At 44.1% G+C, this 26,620-nt stretch overlaps 1 protein-coding gene across 2 annotated transcripts in view; it reads left to right on the forward strand.

Annotated features, from left to right (window-relative positions):
* RAB30 (RAB30, member RAS oncogene family) overlaps positions 1–26,021 on the forward strand; it is a 48,678-nt gene extending 22,657 nt beyond the window's left edge. The window contains exons 2-6 of one of the 2 annotated variants that reach the window (XR_005603383.1): positions 8,967–9,067; positions 10,459–10,542; positions 15,237–15,420; positions 17,562–24,288; positions 24,956–26,021. Coding sequence is in view for 1 of the 2 variants with exons in the window: in XM_039562788.1 (XP_039418722.1) it covers positions 8,975–9,067; positions 10,459–10,542; positions 15,237–15,420; positions 17,562–17,812 (612 nt within the window). In the remaining variant the exon portion in view is untranslated. Of the gene's footprint in view, positions 1–8,966; positions 9,068–10,458; positions 10,543–15,236; positions 15,421–17,561 lie in introns of both variants that reach the window. The other variant, XM_039562788.1, reaches the window with a different exon arrangement.
* Positions 26,022–26,620: the final 599 nt, after the last annotated feature.

Genomic DNA, 26,620 nt, shown 5'->3' on the forward strand with positions numbered 1-26,620 from the left:
GGTGGGTTACTTGAACTTTGCAAATTAATGCCCTGATAATTTTTTGTGCTTGTTCCTGGGTAAAGTTCCTTTAAGCAATTGTCTTGAGGGGGCTGCATCACTGCACTTCACGCTGTAACAAAATGTATGAGAGGAGCTGTTTAGGGGTTGACCTCCTCTCAATGAAGTGTTATTGTAGAATCCTAGAATGGTTTGGGTTGGAAGGGACCTTAAAGATTAGCTGGTTCCAGCTCCCATGTTATGGGCAGGGAATCTTCCACTAGATCGGATTACTCAAAGTCTCATGCAACCTGGCCATGAACATTTCCAGGGATGATTTTCACAGGTCCCTTCCAACCCAAACTATTGTATGGATCTATGATTTTTATCTTTCTTTTTGCCTCTTCCTCTGCTGCTGGTATTGCTAATTTATTAATATTTCAATTACATATTTATTATATATATAAAATATGTACTATATATTTAAATATATATATATAATGTATTTTGGAATATATTTATATATTTTATATTCAGACTTTAGGTGTGATATATCTGTCCTGAGCCAAAAGCGTTTTTTTTAGCTTTTTGATTGCTATTCCAGGATGCTGTTGAGTAGGCACAACCTGGCTTTCACCAGTGGTATGGCATTGGCATGGCATGGCAGAGGAGCATCATGCACAGGGCTGCATGGAGCCCACAGCCCCAAGCTGTGAGGTACCAAGCGCAGCCCAGACCTCAGACACCTGAAAGTGCAATTAGCTGAGGTTTAATTACTTGTTACTTCTAATAGGTTTGATGGAGAAGTGATGTAAATCCCAGTAAATCACAAGCTTACTTAAGCAGAAGTGAAGAGATGGAAATAATGGCTTATTTTTTCAATTAAAAAGCATTCTTGCTAAATAAAACCTTATTGAACTTTTTTTTTATTTTGTTCATACCCCAGTCTCTGACACAATGAAAACAAGAAGGTCAACAGCAGTAAGATATGTCACTGCAGTTAAAACTCAAGAAAATTTTCTTGGGTAGGCTGGCTTATGAAAATGTGTCTAAGGCTCATATTCATATTTCACAATACGTTTATGATTCTTATGTCACTGCTAAATGGCATAGTTACACTTGTGCTAATTCTGCACTTGCAACCTCATTTGAGTCACGATGTTCCTGTAAATTCTTTATTGAAATTCCTTGGTAATGATAGCTTTTCTCATCTATTTTCAAAAATGATGGTGTCAGTCTGTCGAATCTTGCCAGTTTTTTAGCAGAGTCTTGTCACCTAGTTTCAAAACTTCTCCATGTATGATCATGATGCCACTCAAACCCATGCCAGCCCAGCAAACTAATGCATCAGGAGACTTCTTTGCTTTTTATATATTTGACATGCACAAGCCTTTCTTCTAAACTGAGGATTGGTTTCTCCACTGGCTTTGCCTCCTTGCGAGTTGGCTGCTTCGCTGCTTGTAGGTGCACTGTCCCCAGGAACCTCGTGGGAGACACCTGGGGTTCAGCCTGATCTTGCACCTGGTTTCTAAGGACACAAAATCTCATGTAAGTTGCTGATGGGTTCCCCATTTTGGTGGGTCATGTCTTGGTGTGGGAGCTTCATTTCACATAGAGAGCTGGATTTAGTAAGCTTTCCTGGCTTTCCCATGCAAGATATGTTTCAGTTACCTCTTGGCTGTAGCTTAAAAAAATAATTCTGTTGGGGGTTTTTTTTGGTTTTTTTTCCCTTTGGGAAGAGGCTGTTGTTTTTGAGTGGATGAAACAGCATTTTTTGGCTGGATTTCTGGCAATGCAGTTTTTTCCACACTTGGAAGTCAGCCTGTCTGCTGTGCTGGCTGAGTGTGACTGCTTCAACACACAAAAACATGTTGCTTCAGAGCGTACAGCTTGGTGGTCAGATGATGTGCTAAAATGTGGCCAAGACCAAGGGAGTGTTGTTTTGAGCATGCAGTGTTGTCTCCATCTCCAAGCATGTCTTAAAAGGTGTTTATAAAAGCATGTGTTAATATTGCACCAACTTTTTTTGCAGTGAAAACTCAGATTCTGACGTAAATGGAGTGTCAGGCTGTTCTCATGCTTCTGAAGCTGGTGTGTGTCCTGGGGGTGCTGGTGTGTGGTTTGGTCAGACACTGTTGAGGCATTGTGGCTGTGCATATCAGCAGGATTTTTTTTTAATCCTAAAGAAATTAATTTTCTATTTATCATTTTGTAACTACGGCGTGTACCTCATTATTCCTATGCAACACAGAAATCTGATTAGTTTATCTGTGCGAGGAGAATTATCATTGATTAACAGTTCAGTCCTCAGATGTGTTTGATGGAATATAACTTGCTGTCTGCATGTGATATTTAGCACTTCCATGGCCGCTCCCAATGCTGACGTGCACAAATGTCAATGACTCCCCTTTCCCTCCAGGAGGTGAGAAAGTTAGATGAGGACACTGCACCAGGCAAGCTCTGAGTTGCCTGATCTCTCCTGAAGGATCTTTGGTGGTGCTGATCCTCAAGGATGTGTCCAACCCAAGCACATCTTTCCACCATCCAACCAAAAAGGATTAATCCTGTGTGCTAATGCCGCTCTTGACACCAGCAGTACCAAAGCCCCCCAGAGGACTTTGCCCAGAAGTGGACAGACTGGACACGAAGCCTTTTCCCTATCAGGGAATGTCAGTAATATGTGAAAATCCAAAGATTGCTCCTGAATGTGAGATCTGTAACCTCTAGTGTTAAGCAAAGCAGGCAGATGGAGAGGGCAGTCTGCAGGCAGTTACGTCTGGTGTCCAGCCAGAGGTAAGGCTGGCGCGTCTCATGGTAAGTGTGAGCACCACAGCAGAGCATCCTGTTCTCTGGAGCTCTGGCTCCAGGCTCTTCTTGGGGATGATATTGGTGCTGGATTTACCTGCTTGTTCCATGGTGAAGCAGCTGTAGTTGCTGGTCAGTGGGTTCCTCTGTAGAACTTGCACAAGCTCCTGGAGGCCAACTCATGTGTGAACCATGACCTGAGCAAAGTAGTCCAGTGAGCTGCAAATTTTCCATGGTGGCAGAAGAGGTAAGGGCTGTGTGATCTGTATGGTCATTGATCTAAAGCTTCAGCTTTTCTTTTATTTATAAAAATGTATCTGTGGGATAGAACATACATCTGATACATGACAAGTTGTACCTACTCAACCTGCTTGGTTGCTGTAAGAGAAACATCCTGAGCAAAGTGTTGAGGGGCAGGAATCTCTCCATATAGGGTAGGGCTGAGGTTTTTGTGATAAGCTGGCTTTTTTTCCAGATGCACTTTTTAAAATGTGTCCAGACTTTTCAATGATCGGGAGCTCATCAGCCAGTGTTGCTGGGCCTGCTGTGCACGGGGAAGCCCCATGCCTTCCTACACTATGTGCATAGTTACTTGATGCCTCCTGGAAGTGTTGGATGGCTTTACTGAGCACTGTTTGGACCTTCTCCCTTCCTTGAAGAGGTATGTTTAGGATTGCCAGAGCACAGGCAACTGGATTTAGCTCACCTGCAATGGCAAGTGTGATGGGGGAGGAGTTGAGAGATGTCAAGCTCTGCAACCCCAAGTGCCTACAATACATCTTCCTCCTTTGATTTTGGAGAAGACATTCCCGGAGTTTTAATGTTGCACCACGCTGAGAGTGTGGATCCCATGCATTTGTGGCTTTGTCACCATCAGCACAGAGGCGTGCATGATCCAGACTTTCTTGGGAATTAAATCCCTCTTAATTTTTCTAGTGTGAATGGAAGTGAAATTTAACCCCGTGGAGATGAGGAGTGAGGAATATGGGCAGGGAAGCAGAGGGAAATCCAGGCTGCTCGAGGGGCATGAGCTGGGCTCATGCTTGCTGAGTGCAGGAGCCTGCTTGGGTTGGCAGGTGCTTTGGAAACTAAAATATTTTATCCTGAGTTACGTAATGCAGCAGCATGTCCAGACCTGAATTCCCTGCGATTTTCTGGCCTGCAAGGAATAATTTTCTGCTTGAAATATTAGCCTTAGCTTTGAATTTTGTGGCTCATATGGCGTATGCAGTCAATGTAATATCTATATACATAACTGCTGCTCTTTGAACTTGAGATGTTTGGGTAAATTTGTTTTTGTTTATAGCTGTTGGATGATGAAAGACAGAAAAGACTTGTTTCTTGAGAACTGTATAAATACATCAAAACCTGCCCTGGCCTACTGGTTAGATCCAACAGGTGAAGAGGCTGCAGATCCTTCTGTGTCTAATTGCAGCAGTAGGTTGTAATGGGATTTTGAGGTGGGATAGAGCTGAGGTGCAAGTTATCAGTATTCCTGGCTTGATATGGTATTGGTATTAATCCTTAAATGTGGAGAAACCTTTGCAACTGTGGATAGTTTGGTTTTAGTTCTGTTTTTCATCCAGCTCTTTACTGGGAAAAAACTGGCTGGATGTCTGAGCCCAGTGAGAGGTGGTGAATGGAGTTGCATCCAGCTGGAAGCTGGTCCCAAGTGGTGTTCCCAAGGGCTCAGTTTTGGGGACACTTCTGTTTAATATCTTCATCAATGGTCTGGAGAGAGGATCAAGGGCACCCTCAGTCAGGTGGCAGATCACACCAAGTGGAGTGGGAGTGTTGATCTACTGGATGGCAGGAAGGCCCTGCAGAGGGATCTGGACAGGCTGGATCTGAGGCAAAGCTGGATCTGAACCTCTGTGTGAGGTTCAACAAGGCAAAGTGCTGGGTCCTGCATTTGGATTGCAGCAACCCAGGCAGCACCACAAAGTGGGGGCAGAGTGGTTGGAAAGCTGCCCGGTGGAAAAGGACCGGGGGGTGCTGGTCAACAGCAGCTGAACATGAGCATGGGAAAAGCAGCCCACAGCTTCTGCATTCCTTTTTCAGGTGTCTCTGTGGGAGCAGGAGCTTGTTTGTACAAGCTTGGGTGAGAGAAGGAGAGGTGAAAGCCCTTGGTCCCCGTGCTTTTGGTTTGGGTGGATCTCACCAGTCTTTTGGTTGAATTGGAATTAATAACTGAAGAACACCAAGAGCATTTATTGCACTGTCTTGCCCAAATGGAGAAACACTGAGGTTCTGGAGCATGTCCTGAGAAGGGCAACAGAACTGATGAGGGAGCACAAGTCTGATGAGAAGTGGCTGAGGGAGCTGGGGGTGTTTAGCCTGGAGAAAAGGAGGCTCAAGGGGACCTTCTCACTCAACAACTGCCTGAAAGGAGGCTGTAGTGAAGTAGGGGTCAGTCTCTTCTCACATGTGAAAAGCAGTAGGATGAGAGGAAGCATGAAGTTGCATCGGGGAGAATTAGATTGGGTATTAGGAAAAATTTCCTCATAGAAGGGTGATGAAGCACTGGAACGGGCTGCCCAGGGAAGTAGTGGAGGCACTGTTCCTGGAAGTGTTTGGAAAACATGTAGATGTGTCAGGGAAATGCTGTAGTGGTGGACTTGGCAGTGCTGAACTTGATGATCTTAGAGATCTTTTCCAACCTTAATGATTCTTTGAATCTGTGAAAACTAGCTAAGTCTAAAACATGTCCAGCTGTCCTTCAGTTGCATTCCCACTGACAGACCACCTCTCCAGGTGGTCACCCTGCTTCAATTTATCCCTCTTGTTCTGTCCAGAGTCACCATGTGCGGGGTTGCATGATGGAGTGAAGCAGAGCAGTGACACAAATGAAATAAAACCCCGCAAAACGGATCCCTTGTGAGGCTGGCAGGAACAGCCCATGGAGGCTGGTTGGGATGCCAGCTGCATAAACTGCCTTGGGGAAAAACAGCTGTGAAACCAAATTTTCTGCCCTGCTGCCAGCCTTGGGCTCTACTCCTGCTTCATCTCATGACAGGGCATGTCTCTGTGCTGCAGTGTTTGTGATTGAAGTTAATGTGGTGAGGGGTGGCTGAGGTGTGGACTGGCATCCCATCCCCTGCCCTCACTGCAGGGTCTTGTCTCCTCCAGAGGGTGGGACAGGCAGCTGCATCCTGAACAGTTTAAATCACTGCAGGGATGCGAGGCAGAGCCCTGCACCTGCAAACACAAGAAAAGAGAGGGGAAGAAAAAACACAAACCCACACCAAAAAAACCCAAGAAAACAAAAACAAATAGAAAAGTTGTGCTCTGCATTTGTTTTGGGTTTTTCTTTTTAAGCATATAATTCAGTGTGCTGTATTGCTGAGATGCACATTCCCCAGCTGTGGCCAGTGGGGTAGAGGTTGAGACACATCTTCTCTGGGGAGAGGGGAGGGGAGAGTGAGCCTGAGTCAGCAGCAAAGGTCACTTGGCTGCAAGGCTGGGCGTGTGGCCGAGGCTGTGCCTGTGTGTCCAGCATCAGTGCTGGGGTGGTGTGTGTGCACTCAGAGGGAGAAACGCCAGCTGGGGTGGCAGGGCAGGGATGGTCAGCTTCACCTGCCCACTCTGCCCCACAAAGCACTTAGCACTCTTCTGTGCTGCTTCCTTTGCTTGCTCCCTTCCCATGCCCTGACTGCTTGTATCTCATCATTGCGTGGTTTGTTTTATGGTCTTGGCTCATCTTTCAGTTCCCATTTGGGGTCATTATCACATGTGATTAGTCCTAGAGCCTAATGAACGGGATCAGACATAACTCTAGGGTATGTCTGAGCCATTTAGCATTTCTGACCTCTAAGATCTGCAGAGAAAGTTTATTTTTAAGCTTCCTAAGAAGATAAATTTGAATTTTGGATTGTTTAGGGTGGAAGTAATGGAACTGATATCTCTCCAGGGGGAGCATACCTTCTTGCATATGAAGAATCCCAGGAATAATTATGTGGTGCTGCGTGAGTATCATTAGCCTTGAAATAGTTTTTAGTGGATGATCACATTTTTCTTCATGGAAGAAGCTAGTGCGAAACCTTGTATTAACATTTAGTCTTCATTTAAGAGCACTGTCAACATGTGTTTAATATGCTGTTGTTATCCATTCCCACTCTGGGAAAGCCAGACACAGAGATAAGAAATTATTACACAAAATAAGAACCCCAGAAAATAAAACACTGTGCTTTTTTTTTTGGCTATCCTTTAAGGTCCCACTCTTTCACTTTGCTGAGAGGAAGGATCTGCAAGGACATGTGTGTTGGAGCAAGGTGAAGTCAGAGCATCCTCAGGACACCTCCAGCTGCTACTGCTTGGTGGCACTTTGCTGCACTGTGTCCCTGACCTGGTGAAGTGACACGTCTATGCAGTGACTCAGCCGTGTTCCTACTAATCACCTGCTGATGTGATGCAGCTCATTAGTCACTAACTGGTGTGGTTACCCTTTTTTCAGGCTGTTGGAAAGGCCAAGGGCCACATAGATGTGAAGCAGCTGAGTCAGTCTTCTACCTCTTTTGCCCTCAGATCCACCAGACTCTTGGTGGTGCTTGGAGAGCTGTTTCAATGTGCCCTGCCAGGCAGAAACAGACTGTCTCAGCTTTATCTTGTGTTCTCTGGTTGCTTGACTATAAGCCTATCACAGCTGTTTGGTGGGACTGTAGCTGGAGCCTTCTGGTGTGTGTTGTAGTGAACCCTCCAAAGGAGGACCTCTGAAGGCACTGGGAGACAGCACCCTGGCTTTAGACTGAGCGTGAGAAGCTGGTTTCACCCAGGCTGCATTTGCTCCCTTCATCAGCTCTGTAAAAATCCTCTAAGTTATCTGGGGATTTACTGAGGATAGGACTTTCATAATACATTTTTTCCCCCCATTCCCCACCTATCTGCCCCATATTTCTGCTGCACTTACCGTCTTTGACTCTATCACCTCACTCTTTACCTAGTCTATAGGTACTGGTGGGTTAGGTACTGATGTTTTGGTTTTGCCTTAGATGGTATCCAAACTGATGGCATGTAAATCTGTCTCTTTTCTGATCTCTTGAGGACAGGTCTTTGGTGCCATGTGTAATAGCTGGATCCTCCTGGATGTAGCTGGGTTTGGACACTGCCCTTCTGCTCCCTTGTCTCTGAGTTTTTCTTTCTGCCTAAAGTCTCCAGCTGAATCTCTTCTGGCTGTTGTTGCTTTCCTGGAAGGTTACAGACCCCTTCTCTGGCACAGTGTTGGCAGCACCCTTGGGAGCACTGGAGATGGAAGCGTGGATGCTCATCCCTCATGACTTGCTCAGCTGCAGCAAACTCTGCATTTGTCTTTTTGGTCCTCCCTGTGCTGTGAGTGGTGTAGGAAGCTGTGTGGGTCTTCCCCCATGCAGGCAGCCCTGCCCATCTCCTGTGACATTGCTGAAATATCACTCTCTGCATCCTGCCAAGGAGCTTGGATTTGGGCATGGAGTATGCTGGATAGTTCCTAAGCGCCTCTCTGTTCACTTCCCATTTGAGAAATCTAAATATTCCTCACAAAACTAAAGAAAATTATCATAGTGTAATATTTATATTAGTGTCCATTATTTCTTCTCTTCTAAAAACCTCTTGTACTTCAGCTAAACTATTGCCCCACTTTTCATACACTTTTAGCACATGAACTCTTCCTGTTTTTAAGGCAAACACTGCTGCTTTTGCTTAAAAATGAAGTCCCTTACCTGTTCTGCCCTCATGTGTGCCCAATCCCTGCTCTGTGTGCACCCAGTGTGCTCCTGGAGGAGCTCATGGTGAGGTTTGGGATATTTCCCTAACAGGAGTAAATTACATGATCCTCAGAAAGTGTGACAAAGTCCATGCTGTCCTTTGGAGCTGGTGTAGTTAAAAGCAAAACAAACATTTGGGAACATCTGGGAATCACTGTCTCAGGTTTGTGGAGCACTGCTTGGAAAGCTGACAACCAGCATCTCTAATTTGTTGGCAGCCAGGTGAGAACCAAAATGGCGCCAAGGTTTCACTGCAGCTGACTTTGACTATGTGGATGCCCCGGCTCAGAGTGAAAAGTGCTCTTCTCCCTTATCTGAGGAGCCACGTGTGTGCCAAGAGACCTTTGTTCTGAATATTTGGAGTAATAAAGTTCAGCAGGGATAAAAGGGCATGTTCCCACTGACTTGGTTCACACAGTGGTATGCTCTCTGTCTCTCTTGCAGCTGCGTAAATGAGTATGGAAGATTATGATTTCCTCTTCAAAATTGTTTTAATCGGCAACGCCGGTGTGGGGAAGACCTGCTTAGTCCGTCGCTTCACTCAGGTAAGGTTGGCCACCTCTTGGGTTGTGGAATGTTGGGATGGGGACAGCACAGGGATGGGAGCATGGAGCCTGTGGCTCTACACTGAGAGCTCTGCCAGCATCGCAGGTCCGAAGCATTTTGTTGTTCACACCCTTGGTGCATTCATCACATACAGTGACATACTGGCACAAGCAGCACTTCTGTGTCTAATGCTGTACCTGGCCCTGTTCTGGATTTTGTGTTGGAGAAAGCTCATTCGTCTCTGAAGGTGGAAAGTCCCCTCTGAAAGCCACTGGGACAACTCTTCCTATTTTGGTGGTATTCTGGACCAGTACAATGGACCAACAAATTGCCTGGTCTCCCCAGCCTTTGCTGCACAGAGTTCTCCCTGTTACTTGCCATTAGTAAATAGATAATCTGGGTCCTGAGCTGTCAGTCCAATGTCTTTTTTTTTGTGGCAGAATAGCAGGGAAAAGACCATGCTTCTGTGATCTAGGGGAAGGGAAGGCTTTACATGATGCATCATAAAGCACAAGTTGCAGGGTTTTGGTTGCACTCTCCACTAGGAATTGTCAGCAATTTTCTCCTTCACTGTTAATTTTAGTTTTAAAGCTATAGTGATTTTAGATGCTCTCCAAAAACATGTGGCAGTCAGTGGCACTAAAGCTAGTCAAACCCAAAAGGTTAACAGCAAAAATCTTTGGCCACTTCTGCTGCTTATTTGGTAGCACAGCTGCTGTAGGGGGTAGATGTGCCCCAAAATCAGCATGACTTGGAGTTTTTGATTTCTGGTCTACCAACTCTCATTTCGTTTGCTGCTGCTCCTTTCTGATGGTGCTGCAATCAAATACCACCAGCATTGTGCTGTCCCTTGCCATGACTGTGGCACTGGTGATGGCTGGCTCTGTGCTTCTCTCCTGAGATGCTGTGCAGAGATTGACCCTGTTGTTGAGAGCTGCCAGAAATGCCTGTCGGTGCCATGGGGTGCTGTGGAGGGAAGAGGGAGAAAGTGCTGTGGAGGTTGCAAAAGCATCTCATCCCACACAGATGTTCACACGTCTTTCAGTGCATTGGGAAGGTCCTCACCCTTCCCCTGCCTCTTCCAACTGCACAGAAGTAGAAGGGCTTTTCCTCTCTCTTTTTTCCTTCTTTTCCTGTGTTCTTACCTCTGAAGTCAATGACTTGCTGCATAACTAGGGGTGTATTAGGCAGGGAAAACACAACAGGGTTGAATTTATGGTAACCTTCATGCTGGGGAAATGTCACACTCTAAGTGTGATGGAAATAAGTGTCATGGGAAGGGGACAACGGATGAATAGTTTTGAAGATGGAAAAGGGTGAGGATTGACACCCAGTGAGAGTTTTGTCTTGCTGTAGAAATAAGTTTAATCAAACTCTTGTTTTCTTCCAGGGGCTTTTCCCACCAGGGCAAGGAGCCACGATTGGGGTTGACTTTATGATTAAAACTGTGGAGATAAACGGTGAAAAAGTAAAGGTAGGAGCCTGATGACTTTAAGTGTAAATTCATGTGGCAGTACTAGAGGCGAGGTTTCTTGCTGCAGCCTTTCCACTGCTGGAAGACACTCAAGGAAGTGCAGAACTGTCTGACGTGGCTTAGGCAATGCAGGGTCTAACAATCTGTATGCCCCTCTCCACCATTACCATCAGGATTGTAACAGTGAACCTACTGGAGGGGAGAAAATGGAACAGGGAGATCTTGCAAAGCTCTTGTCCTTGCTTAGGACACGGTAAGGTCATGCCTGGCTGGAGGTGAGGAAGCCCGAAGTGTTTCAGTGCAGCATCTGCTCACTGTGTTTCTGGTAGGCAGAAACTGGGCTGTGCTTGAGGAAAGTCTTCTCCTGTGAGCTCCAAGATGGCCATTGGGGAGAACAGGCTTCTTGTATGGTTCTGCACAACAAAGGCTCATCTTCCACTTCTGCCAAGTTATGGATTTGGGAGAAGCAGAGATGATTACAGTACTTGTGTTTCAGCCAACAGGTTGAGCTGCAAAGGGCAAAGTTCTCCATATTTTTAACTCTTTCACCCTCTAAAATAGGGTGGTTGCAATCAAACCACTGCTGGGAAACTGTCCTTGTCCTGAGCTAATTCCCAAACTGAGCCTGAGCATCACTTGGCAGAGGACTACTTTGCCTGGGCCAAAACACACTGGGGACCAATCTCATGCTTTAATGGGATCCATGGTTGGGTTCCAGAGCCCAGAAGTGTTGGCTGCTACCACTTTGTTCATTAGAAGAGGTTTCACTTGAACTGCTGTGGTGTCTGAGATGAGAGAAGAGTATGGTTGTTTGAGCCTCTAATATCAAGGTGTCCACGGTCCCTGAGCTGCTCCTGGATTTACTCTGCCTGCATGAAATTCAGGGGTATCAAAGTGAAAACCAGCAGTTTTCCCCTTGCTGCCTATATCAAACCCAATGTGAGAGTGGCACCAGTGTGACAGTGGCTGGGTGTGCCATTGAGACCTGTTTTTTAGGCTTGTGTAAGTAATGGGATGGAAACAGTGCCCTTGGGCAGTTTTTCAGCCCTGGTTTTTTTTTTAACCTGTAACACAGCACCACAGAGGGTTTTTAAGAAGAAAATGGGGTGTTGTGTTGCTAAGTTTAGGACATATTTTAAGAGCCATGGTCACATCAGCAGGCTGCCACTCTGCTGAATGAGGAGCTTACAAACCTATGGGAAGTGGTGGTGTGTCACCAGGAGACCTTCCCACCTGAGGAGGTGAAGGACAAGATGTAGAAATCCCTCACTGGGTAAAGACCAAGTTGATACTCAGCACATGGCTGTGCAGGTGGGTCAGAGCAGCAGGCAGGGAAGCAGTGAGGATCACGTGTAGCCCCTGCAGTGCTGGTGCTCAGCTTGGTGGTTGTGATTAGCAGGGCTGGCCAGGACATGAATGCTGCTTGTCCCAAGCTCATAGACAGCAGAGATGTTTCTCTCAGCCAAACCCAGTTCCAGTGAAGCAACTCAGAGGATCTGAGCTGGTAAATGGCTTAATCACTGCACTGGAGGTGGAATTCATTCTTTTCCCTTATATACATAGTTTAAACCAGCAGTCTCAAGACTGTCTTGATCATTAGAGGCAGAAAGGAAGTCCTGGAGGACATGAATCCTATCTACTTCAGATATCTCTCCTTTTCAAGCATCTGGCTGGAGCCTTAAGAACATCACTTGTACATGAGGTCTGGGGTTTGTACTGGTGAACTTGCCCTAAGGATTTGTCTGTGTTTGAAGTGTTGCTCCTGTGATATAATCCTGTTTTAAGACTAATTTGGACTGAGGGTGCAGAGTTCCTCAGAGAGTATTGGCAGTAGTTGTGTCAGTGTGGGCTGTCCCAGGGGCATGGATGAAAAGCTACATGAAAAGTCCCTGCTGCCCTGCAGATGTCTGATGAATGCACAAGTGTCCTCTCTGAATCACCTTGGGGCAGGATTGTGTGTCACAGAGCCTCAGCAAGTGCTAGCTGGTGTATCAGCTATAGTTCGCATGGCAAATACTGGGTTCCTAAAGTCCCTGTCCTGCCCCTGCCAGTGCTGTAAATTGGAGTTGCTGGAGCTCAGTTTCAGTGACCAAGACTTAATAGGAGCTTAGTATGATACATCTGGGCACTGGAATGAGCCTTCTGGAGTCTGGAAGGCAAACAGATTTCTTTCAGTGGTCTTGTAGCTGAAACTTTTTGAGTAAGCAGTGCTTGTGAGAATAAACATTTAATGAGAGGGAAAAGCAGAAAGGAGTCAGAGCAGAGCTGCTCTGGCTGTCAGCTCATTTACCACTGCCCAAGCCATGACTCTTGCCTCTGTTCTGGGCAGCCTCCCCTGCATGTCTGCTGCGATCCAGAATGAGGGAGCAGAGCTGTTTACCAAAAAAGTTTTCAGACTTGAAAATAAATTATGGATTTCTGGGGAAAAATACTTTCCAGCTTTCAAAACAGCATTATACAGTCAGTGGAGAGGAACTTCCTAGTATGAAAGCTGTGTGCCAGCTCCTCCAGATATGAGCAGCTACCAAAGCTGACTGCCCAATGAGCTGAGAGAGCACTGTGCAGTTGTGGGGGATTTTGATCTGCCTGGCTTCTTCTAATAAACTCCAAGAATGTGCACAGCACTTGTACCAAGAGGGCCCACAAATTGAAGCAAAGCAGATAGCAGTTACTGTGCTGGTCAAAGCTAAGCACCATCAGTGCTGCAAGCAGGGGGCTGTGCTATATGGACAGTGATCTCATTAGTGGAAAGTTAAATGTGTGTGCAAGTGTTGGGAGGGCAGGAAGCATCGGCTGACACCAAGAAAAATAAACATCTAGATTTTCTTCAGGCTGAGTCAGACACTGTCTTTGCTTATTCTAGGGGAAAAAATACTGTACAAATAAAATAAGTGCTGTGAAATATTTTATTTGATGGAAATGACCAGTGAGGGAAAGTGTGAGATGGGTATTTTGTGTGCAGGAAGAGTTTATCAGTGACTGTAAGACTGGGGGCTCTTCCCTGTCTTCTGCACCCAGCTCACAGGTGGACTCATGTCTGCTCTCCCCAGCACAATCTCTTCTGCTTTCAATGTCTTAGGTTAAAGCAATGGAAGAACACATTCACATCAAATTTTTATCAATTTAGAGGTCATCTCAGTAAAGGCAGAGCATATATAGGCTGGAGTTAGCCAGTAGACAGTGATTAAATGTTTTTCCCGGGAGACAGCTGAGTAACAACAGAATTATCTGTATCTTTCCATCTGCCAGAGTTTGGAGGCTGGTTTGTTTTAAGGAGGACTCATTCATTATCTGGTTTTCATGTGCAAGTAATTTCACTTACGGTTTTGTGTGTCACTTTACAGATACCAGATTCAGCCATTTAAGTACAACTATGCCAAGAGATTAAAAGCACAAAGGTGCCCAGGAGCTGTGAGCCAGCCACAATTACTTTCTCTGCAAAAAAAAAGTGGGCTTTTTTTTCAAAATTATACCCCACATCTAAAAGCTGCTACTGAGGGCTCTCATTTCAAACTAACATATTTATGACGATTGGCTGGCATAGCTCAGCTTTGGAACTGGGCAAGAATAAGTTTTTCTCTGTACAGGCTGCTGAATATATGGAAAAAATCTTAAATACTTTACCTTTTTCTTCCCAAAGTACACAGGATTTTGGCTAGAAATCATCCTTCCACATATTTAATTCCAGGGAGAGGTCCTTTAAAAAAATAAAAGCTGAAGCAGAGAAATAATCTTTTATCTTGAAATTATGTTAATCATGGGTGTTTGTTTCTTGGACTTCCTTTTTGAAGAATTGAGGTTTTGGTGACCCACCAAAAACTATCAGATGGTTAAAATATAAAACCAGTATAAGTCTAGTTTGTATTGGGAAATATATGTTGTCTTTGTGGATCCAGAGGGTTTGGCAAAAATTCATGAGTTCTTTGATGGTGGTGAGACACAGGAACAGGCTGTCCAGAGAAGCTGTGGATGCCCCATCCCTGGAAGTGTTCAAGGCCAGGCTGGATGAGGCTTTGAACAATCTGGTCTAGTGGAAGGTGTTCTGCCCATGGCTGGGGGGCTGGAACCCAAACCATTTTAGGATTCTTTGATGTAGTTAAGGACATGTCAGCCAATTCTACATGTTGGGAAGGCAAACAGTGAGCAGCTGGATGAGATGGCTGAAGTTGTAGAGAGGAAATGTGTTACCAACCTTAGATAAGCCTTCAGCTGAGCTCCTTGTTCAGTCCTGTGCTTTCCACCCATCACTGCATTGTCTCTGGATAACTGTAACCAGATCTGTGGGCTAGAGGAGAGGCATTCCTATTCCTTCTTGGGAATGGAAGCTGCTGTTGTTGGACTTCAGGGGTGGGAGAAGTGACTTTCTCCCTCTAGCCCCTCCAGGCTGGCAGTTCTGCCCTCTGCAGAGGGAGATGCTAGAAGTTGCATGGAAGCTGACAGACCTGCAGCATCCGGGGCTGTCGGCCTCAGTGCCAGCTGACTTTGTGCCTTGCATTTCAATCCACAAGTGCAGGAACAGAAACAAATAATGCTGGGGGAAGGGAAGCTGAAGGGAGAAGAGCTAAGTGCTTTCCCAGGATTGGTTTTGCCCTGAAGGGGATTTTTTTAGGTCAAAATGGTGCTGCTATCAAATAAAAAAAATGTAATTAACTTTTTCTTTTGCCTTTTGCTGCCCTTCCTTGCCATGGCAAAAGCTGCAGATCTGGGACACGGCAGGCCAGGAGCGGTTCCGGTCCATCACGCAGAGTTACTATCGCAGCGCCAACGCGCTCATCCTGACCTATGACATCACCTGCGAGGAGTCCTTCCGCTGCCTGCCCGAGTGGCTGCGGGAAATCGAGCAGTATGCCAGCAACAAGGTCATCACCGTGCTCGTGGGTAAGCACCACGGCCCCTCACCACCAGGAGGTGTGCGAGGGGGCGAGCTGTGCGTGCCTGGCGTGGGGGGCAGGTGGAGATGTTAGCAGGAGGAAGACCTGGCATCTCTGTCCCCTGGTGGTGCAGGGTGCTTGGACTGGTGCGCTGGATCTTGTTGCCAACCGGTTGTAGCTGCAGTGGGCACAGTGTGCGGCCTTGAACCCAGTGCTTGGAGCGTTCCTTCTGTAAATAACCCCAGGATGCTGATAGTGGTGTTCAGGATGCCATGGCCACTTCTTAAAGTGTGGTCCTGTTCTGGGTCTAAGGCTACTGCCTGCAGAGGGGGATGGGACCACCAGTTGGTCCCATAAAGGACTGAAGTGTAGATGGTGCAGCTATCACTGAGCTAAGAATAGAGCAGTTCCCCTTGTGACTCCAGGATCAGATCTCTACAAATATGTGAGGATCTGCTCGAGCTGGTGATGTCTGCAGGTTGCTATAGCCCATAGGTATGGAACAACCAGTCTTGGCTTAAGTGGTAAGGATCTGTGAACCACATCAGGACGTGATGGTTGTGTGGATCATAGCATTCATAGGTGGGGCAGAGCTGGAAAACTGGATGTTCTTGCATGGGTTTTAGGGAAACTAAAAATAAATAACTGAATGTTATATTAATCTATAGAGCTTCAACTCAAGGCAAAACAGACCTCAGGCCATCTGTCTGCTACAAGCAAGGGGAAGGTTATTTTGCCTACCAGTGCTTTTCCATGCTCTGCTTTCAGCATCTGATAGTTGGGACTTGGCTTTTAAAGGTCCAAGAATATATAAAGAACAGTGGAAAAATAACTTGGAGAAAGCTAAGAAGTTTCCTGCTACAGTGTGACCTTTAATAGTTTGCTATTTAAATGAAAAAATCTAGGTCATTGTAAGAAGTGTCTAAAAGTGTATTTAAAAAAAAATCTTTTGAGTTTTATATGCCCCAGTGCTACTTCAAGTGAGCTGTCGGTTTTATAGAGCTTCCATACAAGAAACTCATACTCCTTGAGTATGGCCTGGGTACAAATGATTAATACAAATTAGTACAAATAATTAATAAGTGACTAACAAATGTATATTAAAATTTTCAGTGAACATTAAGCTAATTGCTAGCATCTACAGCACAACATATAAATCATATTTTAGTCATAACGCACACTTCGAAGATGGTGACACCCATAAATCACTTCTGTTGAGTGATAGTCTGTTTAGAAGGGTAACTTCAGTGCATGCAGTGGGTCCAAGACACTGCTTTACTGGGAAAGAAAGACATCTTGGATCTCCTTGGATCCCTCTTGGATAAGGGGAAGGCAATGAGACAAGGCTTGCCAATGGAAACACCACCTTTTCCCACGAACTCTCACAAAATTGCTGGTAGGAGTGGGGCCAGGAGATGTTTCCTCCTGAGCCTGCTAAGTCCGGGGGCAGAGCTGCCTGTTATTGCAGGTCCTGGTCTGTTACCTTTGCTGTGAGATTAATTTATGGCAGAAACACCATGTTTGAAGTTAAGTGGCCAGCAATAGGGTATAATCATATCAGATGCTTGCTTGAAGCTTTAATCAACTCTCTGCTAAACAGATCTCTCTGAACCAAGGGGTTGGTTTCTCACCCCGCCTTGCTGTGCAAGTGCCCTCCAAGCCCATCCATCTTCCAGCCTGCACAGCCAAATCCTATACTGGAATATTGAAGTAGGGAAGCTTCCTTCCATGCCAGGCTTTTTTAAAAGGTTGTAACAACATGATGAATATCACATTTAGTGTCTCATATGCTATAATTGACATTTTAAGTGCTCCTCAGAGCAAGCACAGGAGAATTTTCAATAGATGCTAGAATGGAAATCCTTTAATGTTGGTTGATAGCAGCAAACAGATGCACTGGTACTAAATTAAAGCAAACTGACTTGGATGCTCACAGGGCATATTTCATTAAATGAGCTGATATTAAGTGGACTTGGGTGTTTCAGGGAATCCATTATTTAGAGGGGAAAGCAAGCACTGGGAGTTTCATATCCAAACCACTGTCCATACATATATTGAACCAAACTCTTATTTATCCTTTATAGACCTCAGTTTCTCTTGGTTTTGAAATCAAATTAACTCCTTTTCTAAAATATTTTATCAATGCAGGTAATAAGATTGATTTAGCTGATAAGAGGGAAGTCTCCCAGCAAAGAGCTGCAGAGTTTTCTGAAGCACAGGACATGTACTATCTGGAAACGTCAGCAAAAGAATCGGATAATGTGGAAAAACTCTTCCTGGACTTGGCCTGCCGGTTGATCAGCGAGGCACGACAGAACACCCTTGTGAACAATGTCTCATCCCCCTTACCAGGAGAGGGGAAAAGTATCAGCTACTTGACTTGCTGTAATTTTAATTAAAGAGCTGGCTTGTGATTGCCCCTTCTGCCATGCGCCAAGTGGATTTTTTTTTTTTTTCCTATGCTGGGATTTATCTACTTGAAGGAATTCCTGCCAATCTGACCCATCTGGTTTACTCAGAGTCAGGTTACAGTCCTGGAAACATGGCAGGCTGATGGCTCCAGCTGCATGGCAATGTAGCAGAATACAACAGGGTTTAAATTTCATTTTTCTTGCAGTCTGTGGAGCAAGTCAGAAAAGGAAGAGTTACATGAAGCACAAGTGCTTCATGTAATGCAGAACAGGAGCTGTTTTGTTTCCTTCTGGGGGAGAGTAGACCAGCCTTTCTTGAAGATACTGAAGAGATCAAAATCTCTCTTGCAGAACAATGTGTTTTGATCCTTTTTAAAGTAAAACAAAGTAAGAAAAAAAGCAGCAATGAACACTGACTTTGGACTACACTGGCGATCTCCTGGGCTGTCAGCGAGCAAGCTCTTAGGACGTGTACATAACGTCTGCCCCTGCGTCCTCACGGAGGACTCTGGTGTTTGAAATAGTGTTATGTCTCTCATCTACCGGCACTTTCATGAACGTGGAAGAAACAAAGTTACAGACAGCAACATTTTCAAGATTGAAGAAGACATGGATACAGCTCAGTTGCTCCCTTTGGTGCTAGCAGTTCAGCAAATATTCCATAGGCCAAATGTAGTCTTACCACATTACTGTCTTCTGAATGTGTAACTTAGACTGGTTAGGAAAAAACACTAATTAGCACTGTTCATAAAAATAAAAAAAATGTCATTACCTCTTTTTCTAGGCCTGAACATAGTGGGAAAGGACTGTGTGCTTCTTTGATATCCAACAAAGGATAAAAAGACTTTCCAGAAATAAAAATAAATAAATAAATAAATTAACCATTCCTCCTCTACTTAGTCATGTCCTGATGTAAAAAGTTAGCCTTGGGAAAGATTATTGGTGGACTTGGCAAAAGTGCACCAGACATGACCAAAGTCTTGTGCGTGTATGGATTGTGTATAAGGCTTCAAAGGAAGCACGGTGTGAACTGGCAATCTGCAATGTGTCCAGCTGAAAAACAAAGCTTGTAGATACAGCTCTTGTTGACAGGCAGGAGTACAAATCTGCAGAGGGTTTGACGGTAAGTGGGAATAGCACTGGGTTGCAAGTGGTGTCATTCCATGTCTGACCCATCCAGCTCTCACCATGTGGAACTGCTCTCAAAGATGCTCTTGAAGGTCTCTTCTTGGCATCTAGTCTCTCTGCTAGGGTAGCTTATAGGTTCAGGGCTGTAGAGTCATTCTGTTTACCTGATGCTTGCACCCTTAATCCCAAACTCTGGTACATGTAACTGTTTAGGCAACTTCTTCCTGCAGAACCCCTGAAATGGAAGCACCCTGGAGTTTGTGATGTTACTCCACCTCTAGTGCCATACAACGCATTGGAAATTTACACGTTGGCATGGAAGCGAAATCAGAAGATAGTGAATGTGCACATAAACAATTATATTTAGGAGTTTGAGTTCAGTTTAGCTAATCTGGATAAATCTCTCCTGGCAATTACATGGCTATGATATGCTGCGATTTAGAGGTAATCAATTTAATATTATTTGGCTTTTACTGAAGATTATAACAGAGCTTTTATATTGACATAAAAAGCTGCCAGTAAGTACATCTTGAAAAAAAAAATAGCAATTGAAAAAAAGAGGCATTTTGAAATGCTTTTTTTGTTTCCTGGAAAGATTTCTTTGGGTTGTATCATATTGTGCCTTTGATATGTAACGGGGAGTTGACTGTGTCAGAGAGAGGGGGGATTGGTTTGTCATATGGCCATTTTTAATATTTTCTTGCTATTTTTAGGTCATTTTCATGACTAGTGGTAAAAGGAAGATGTAGAAGTTGTGGTATGAAGTTTGTCATTTAGGTAACATTTAGCAAAGAGCTTCTGTAAGTGTGAGAAGTTGGGGAACATGTCAGCTGCTGCTCTGCTCTGGTTCTTTTCAGTCTCTGCTCATGTTGTAATCTGGAGGATTTGGAAATGTGTGGGACTTGGTGGCTTCTGCTGTGCTGGACCATGTGATACAGCCTATGCTGAAGAGCAGTATCTTTCTTCTTGAGCATTCCCTAAATCACCAAATGCAGCTTAATTTGAGCTTGTGAGGAGCACCCAACTGCAAGACAGCTGATTCTGCACAGCTCTTAAGTAGTTCTCTAGAGCTGGTCTCAGGGTGTTCCATGGCAGGTAGCACTCAAGTTAAAAATCAATACCACGTGTATTTAATTTGTAGTAGCCCTTACTCCCCAAAGCTGGACATGTCAGCACATAATTGATAACAAATAGGGCAGGGCTCTTTGATCAGCTTAATCAGGGAGGAAGGAGACTGCCCAATAAAAAACCCATGGGTTACTCAGCCTGGTTTCCAAAAAGATCAAAGCTGGGCAGGTATTCTTCATCCCTGCCAAGTGTACTATAAATGCATTTTAAAGTGCTCCTTGCATCACTTCTGGAAGTGGAACTCTGATGCATCAACATGACTGAACAAACTGAGCTGGTCAAATAGCAGAAACTGCTAACTTTATTTTCTTGGATATTTACTTTGAGATTTCTAGAAGCCTAAATCTTTTCCCAGTGCTTTCCTAAACTGTAGGTGACTGTTTTGGAGACTAGCTGCCTACTAGCAACCTCAAAGCACTGGTTCTTTTTATTGCTAGGGAATCTTTGTGTAAGGACTCCATCTCCAGACAGTGATGTGCTTTTGTGGCGGGTGGAGTGCTGTGGTTGGGCTGATGTTCAAGTGAATTACCTGACTTCTCCAGTCAAATTTGAACTGATTTCTTTCAGTGTTTATTCTGTGGAGACTTAAAAAGTTGAAAGGAAACAATGGTGGTATGTGCAATTTTTACAAGGTCATAAACCAAAGCTGTAGTTTTGTACACCTCTGAATATCTCTGTAGTGCATACAGCCAAACTTTCCTTGTAGCACTGAGGGCTTATCTTCTCTTCTACAGTCTGATCTACTGCTGAAGGCTTCCCAGCTGGAAGAGGAACTTTATCAACTGCAGAGTCTTGAAAAATAAAAAGACATAAAATAAGTACAAATTCCAATTATATGATAATCAGCTCTCCAACTGAACACTTTTCTAGATTTTTGAGAGAACTGTCAGTAAAAGCCTTGTGATGCTTGCTGGATAAAGTATCAAAAACCCATGCAGAATTGATATAATGGGGCCAAATTTGACTGGGAATGTTCTCTACTATCATGAGAGCCAAGCTTTTAGTGTGGTTGCTGGATTTGAATGTGTTTTGATGATGGTGATATATTCACAGCCATGGAGTAATCTTATTTCTGGCTGAATGTTAATTTTTGTTGTAGTCCTGTGATGAGGCCCTTTCTTGACATTTTTAGCACAATGATTATGTCCAAACAGAAGCCAATACTGGATGATCAGCAGATGTTTGCTTAATCTAGCAAGCCTGTTTGCAGAGATTAGTAAGAGCATCTCTGAAAACTGGATGGTCTAAACTCTGATTTCCAGTGGGAGTCACTGATTCAGTCAGGCTGATCTTGAGTAAACCACCAAACATTCAGTGTTTCAGATCATGGGTGTGAAGTACTCGCTGTGAAGTTTTGCATTGGGTGTTGACACCGAGAGTTTGCTGTGACAAGCCATGACTCCTTTCTGTCCATACTTGTGTTCCCCCATGAAAGGGGAAAAAACTCAAATAAAAAAAACTCTTCAGGTCAAAGAAATAAGATGGAAAAAGTGAAATTAGGAGCTCTGTAATGAAAGAGTGTGCTGGGTGCCTCTTCCTACCTGGAACCCTGAAGTCTTGATTTGACCTCCAGGTAAGCTGCTTGAGCGTGTAGTCAGATACGTGTTTGTGCTGAATGCTAAATGGCCCTGTGATCATTATTTAATGAAAACCACACATGACAAATTGTCAGGCAATACTTTGCTCTTTGCTGTGGAGCACGTGAAACAGCCCTTAATATCTGTCAGCCTGCTGGTGCTGTTTGTGATTTTTTGGAAATGGCTGTATTGGTAACAGTTGGCTCCCGCTAGTCTAGGTTTAGCAGTTAATGGCTATCCAATTCCTTCAGCACCAGTAATAACAGCAGCAGACTGAGGCTGACACAGGAGACAGTGATTTGAAAAGAGGGAAAGTCAAAGTTAATGATGGCAGAAGCACGGTGGGGGCACGCACATGGGACAACAGGCTTTCCAGAGCTTTTGCTGACAAGGGATGCAATTAGTTAGAGTCAAATCCGCTGGGTTTTGCCTTGTTTGTTATCCCTAAGGACCACTGTTTGTTCAAGTGCTTTTCCACTTGTCTTCTCTTTTCAGTATGAAGGACTGTCTGTAAATCAGGCTGAAATGTTGAGCTGGCATGATTCCTGCGGTCAGAGGCTGAATTCAGTTGGAAAATAGGTGAAGTTCTCCAGCTATTAAAGTAGGCTGAGCAAACATGCAGGATATGCTGCCCTTTAGGAACCTGTGGTGCTATCGGGGTCAGATATGGTTGGAGACACTGTCACAGAAACCCTCTCCTGGCTGTGGGGCAGAATGAATGCTACAGCCCTTTGTGCAAGGGAATGATGACTCTGGAGTAGAAAATGCAAGTAAAGTGATGGTTCCACATGCTCAGGATTTTCTCCATACCATCCTCTTTTAAAATTGCATCTATGGATTCGATATTAATTGCTCTGGGCTTTCGTAAGGGTTTGCTTTGAAATTTAGTCAGAAATTCTGCATTCTTTTACTTTTAGAGTCAAAGCACCCAGTATCCTCATGTGTTTGGCTCCTACCAACAAAGTCCTTTTTGAATTAATTCAGTTAGAAAAAGGTGTTTCTAGAGGATACTTTGTGAATTCCCAGTGAGCAATTATGGAAACTCTTCATCCTTTTAAAAATGTCTCTGTACATAAGGGCTCACCAGAGGACCCTCTGGAGCCAAAGGAAATAACTAATCAATTCTAGTAGCGAAAACCCAGTTAAATCAAAACCTTTTCTTCCTCTTTTTATAAACTTTGTTATCTCAACAAGTTTGGGGTTTGACATCACCCTTTTTCCTTGCATCAGTTCTGTCTTCTTGTTGCTGTGGGTAAGAATTGTAGCTGCTATTGGCAAGCAGCAAAGGATCATCATTTTGAAGGACAGTCTTGTCTTATGATGATGAATGGTGGGGAAACAATAGCTTGATTTCTTATAAGCAAGTAGTGCATCCTAAGCAGAGCAGCCTCAACTGGAACTGGTGATGTCTTTAAAATGCAATCATCCACTTGAGCAGTAGCTAAATGTACCATAAATGTTACTGATCTCACATCTGCCTCAGTTCAGGATTTAGCTTGGCTATGAAAGCAGACAGCAGGGTAGTCATCCTCACCATGATGCAGGGCTCCCAAAGCAGCACGCTGCCTTGCTCTGACTTACCCCTCTGATCACCACTTCACTCACCTGACCCAAAGTCACCTTTGCTGTACTAAACCGTATCCAGCTGGGATAGAGCACCAGCTGTCATCACTCACAGATGCCATCACAACCTTCCCCCTCATGTAAGTGAGCTGTAACTTAAACCAGAAGTAAAAACTATGCCATGTGAGTCACAGGTGTTTGTTTCTTTCCGAGTGGGAGCCACATATCCAGAAAAAAACCCTGTATCTCTAAAGCTTGCTCCTTCAAATAGAGTCAATGGAATAACGGGGGGAAGATAACCCAGACAGAGCAGAAAATGAGATGGCAATGAGTGTAATTTTGACTGTAAACATTGTCAGTGAAAAATTAGACTGGTTTTAAGAGCACAGACAGGGTCAACAGCTCAGCTTATCTGTCTGGATGAACAGGAGCTGGGTTAACAATACTTGGACATTGTCTCTCTTTTCACATTAATAACTTGCAATTAGGACTTGGTGGATGTGACCACATTTTTTGAACCAGTTATCCTTTTCCAGTAAGCTCGATAATTTTAGCTCTGGTTAGTGCTACAATATTACTCAAAAACAGATGCCAGCTTTACATTTGCACTTTTGCTTTTTCCACTTCTGCTTATCTTGGGATAACATTCTCAAGGACCTGCACATTTGTGAGTACACTGTGGTGGTGTCCCTGGTGAGCATTTTCTGAATGCCTGGTCCTCAGGCAAAAAATGACATGGCCAAAACCTGTGTCAGTCATGGTTTTAGCTTTGCATGGTTCCCTGGGGCAGAGGGGATGTTGAAAGTATTCTAATGTTTTCATGGGCAGCAGTCAAGGGCTCGGGAGTGTCTGGTGTCATATGAATGCAAACCTTGGCACTTTTCAAAGCTTGATTCCTCTAATACCTCTCATCAATGAATCTGCTCTTCTCTAGTTACTGTTCATGCCTCAAGCACTGTGGAGGGATGATCTGATTGCATGAACCACTGGATCTGACTCCTGCTTTAGTTAGAAAGAAGAGCATCAGAGGCTCATCTTCTGTGCCACCTCAAGCTTCTTACTAACTCAGTAAGTCCTTTCCAGCCAGGACACCCTGTAAGGAATACTTCCCTTCTTACAGGATCAATACAAGAGATTCAGACATTAAGGATTGATGGGAGTTTGGTGCAAATGAGTTGCTCTCCAGTGAGTAGGTGGGTGCTGCTCTCCATCCAGTGAGACTTGGGGCAGTGTGGAGGAGGAGCTGTCACTGGGGGATGCTGTGAATGTCTCCGAGGGCCGGGGTTGCGTCACTGGCACAGAGCTGTAGTAAATGTAGTGTCCTGCAGTGTCCCAGCAGCTGAATCTTTACAGAAGGGCAAGCAGAGGAGAGGGAATGCCATTTTTAAATTTTAATAGAGGGGGAATAAAATATCTGGTCTATGGTGGAGAGAGCTGCTATGATTTCAGGCACTACCATTGCCTCAGCTCTTGCAGCCTGTTGGGAAGAAAGGGTTACTATTCATCCTCACACACAGCCAGCACTGAAGGGGGAAAAACTAACTTCTGAAGCCAACATTTTAGTGGAGAAAAGGCCCTCTAATGAGAGTATGGAGCAAGCCCAGTGCTTGTTACTATGCTGATTTAGAGTGACAAGTATATCTCTGGATATTAGGGAAGTAGTTTAAAATATGCCATAGTTTTTAGCATAATAAGATGCACTGCAGATATGTCACATCCATTTTATTCTCCACAGCTGTTTACAAAAGGAAAAAAACCCCAAAACCCTGAGACTGGAGCAGCTGCAGTCACTCAGCTGTCAATATAGGACAAGGCTCTTTCTGCTCTTTTATTTCCACTTCACTCTGTTCTGCTGCACATATTTGGCTGTTCTGTGAATTTGCAGATCATGAGATTTTTTTTCAAACTGCCTTTGATCTATACAGAAAGACTCACCCAGTTCTCATTTGAATTCATTAATACTTTGAGTAGGCATTTTGATTTTATGTTTACTGGCTTGTTTCCCTTTGTAATGTTATCTAACTGACAAGTTTGTCGTGCTCTGCATTACCTTTAGACTTTTGAATCTAAAACATTTCCTCTTTCCTGAAAGCTATGATAATTTTTAGAGATGCTACAAAGGCATCTTCATTTCCTCAGGAGAAAACCTGAATTACCCTCAGCTTTGATTACTATCAAATCAACATTGAAGCACGTAATTTCTTTTACAGTGTGAACAAAGTATGTTTTATACCATCAACTATAGTTTGAATTGTAGTTTAAAAATCTGCTTAAGCACTAACAGCAGCATTTTGTTTGTGATTTCCATGCCAGGGAAGTCACAGCATTAAAGGAATTTCCTGTGTTGGAGTTTTTCCCCACAAAAGTCTGTTGTCTTTTCCCCAACAATTGTGAATTTAGCACAATGTACAGAATTTTAGCAAGAACTCTGATTCCTAGACATGTGGCCAGAAGGATGAGGAGAGGATGTGGTTTTTGTTGATCAAGCACAACCATTTCAGTGGAAAAAATGCACTACAGCTGGTCAGACCATTGATCTCGTTACTGGCGTAGTACTGTCTTTGGGGACAGTATAGGTGTTAGAAAATCACCAAACTGTGAATCATTCACTGTCAGAAGCATTTGGCTCTTCTTTAAGTTCTTGTGGTCAAGTTTGGTACAGTGGGCTTGAGAAAGGAATGTGTTTTGGATGACCAGGATGATGAATGTATGATGCTTCATGTTTATTTGTAATGTCCTTTTTATACTTAGAAATTGCTTACATGTGTATCTGTATGTAAATAAATGTTTAATCCTTTCCACTTGGTGTTTAAAGTGTTTGATTTTTTTTTCAATTTGGACTGCAAAGCAAAATTGCCTTAAATACAAGGCCTTCAACTGACATATTTGATATTAGACCAGCAAATGAATGGGTGCTAAGGATTTGCTGCTTGGGCTGAGAATACTGAGGCTCTCACAGCACTGAGACCTCACAAGAAGAGCAGATGTAGAGCTGCTGCCCATGGGAGCAATGTCCCTTTGTACTAGAAGAGGAAAAAAAAACATTCAAAGCAGGAGAAATTACAGAGGTTTGAAATGCCAAAGAAATGCCAGCATCGGGCACTAGAGGGTGGCCTTTGACAGAGGCACCATCCACTCACTGACCTTGCAAACCTGTGGCTGGTTGAACTCTTGTCCTAGCAAGCTGCTGGGTTTGTGTAGGATAAATGTTGGATGATGGTTGGATGCTTCGGTTGTCTTTTATTCTTTGACCCAGTCACTTTTTTTTTTTTTTAATGCTATTCCTTCTGTTCAGCCTTCAACTTGCTGTTTTCATTCTCATTGAACTCCACTGGAGTTCCCTAGTGACCCGCCTTCCTCAAGGCCTAGAATCCTTTTGGACAAGATCTCCCATTTTAGG

This window comes from Corvus cornix, chromosome 1, assembly GCF_000738735.6.
Source record: "Corvus cornix cornix isolate S_Up_H32 chromosome 1, ASM73873v5, whole genome shotgun sequence".
In the NCBI taxonomy this organism is placed as follows: domain Eukaryota; kingdom Metazoa; phylum Chordata; class Aves; order Passeriformes; family Corvidae; genus Corvus; species Corvus cornix.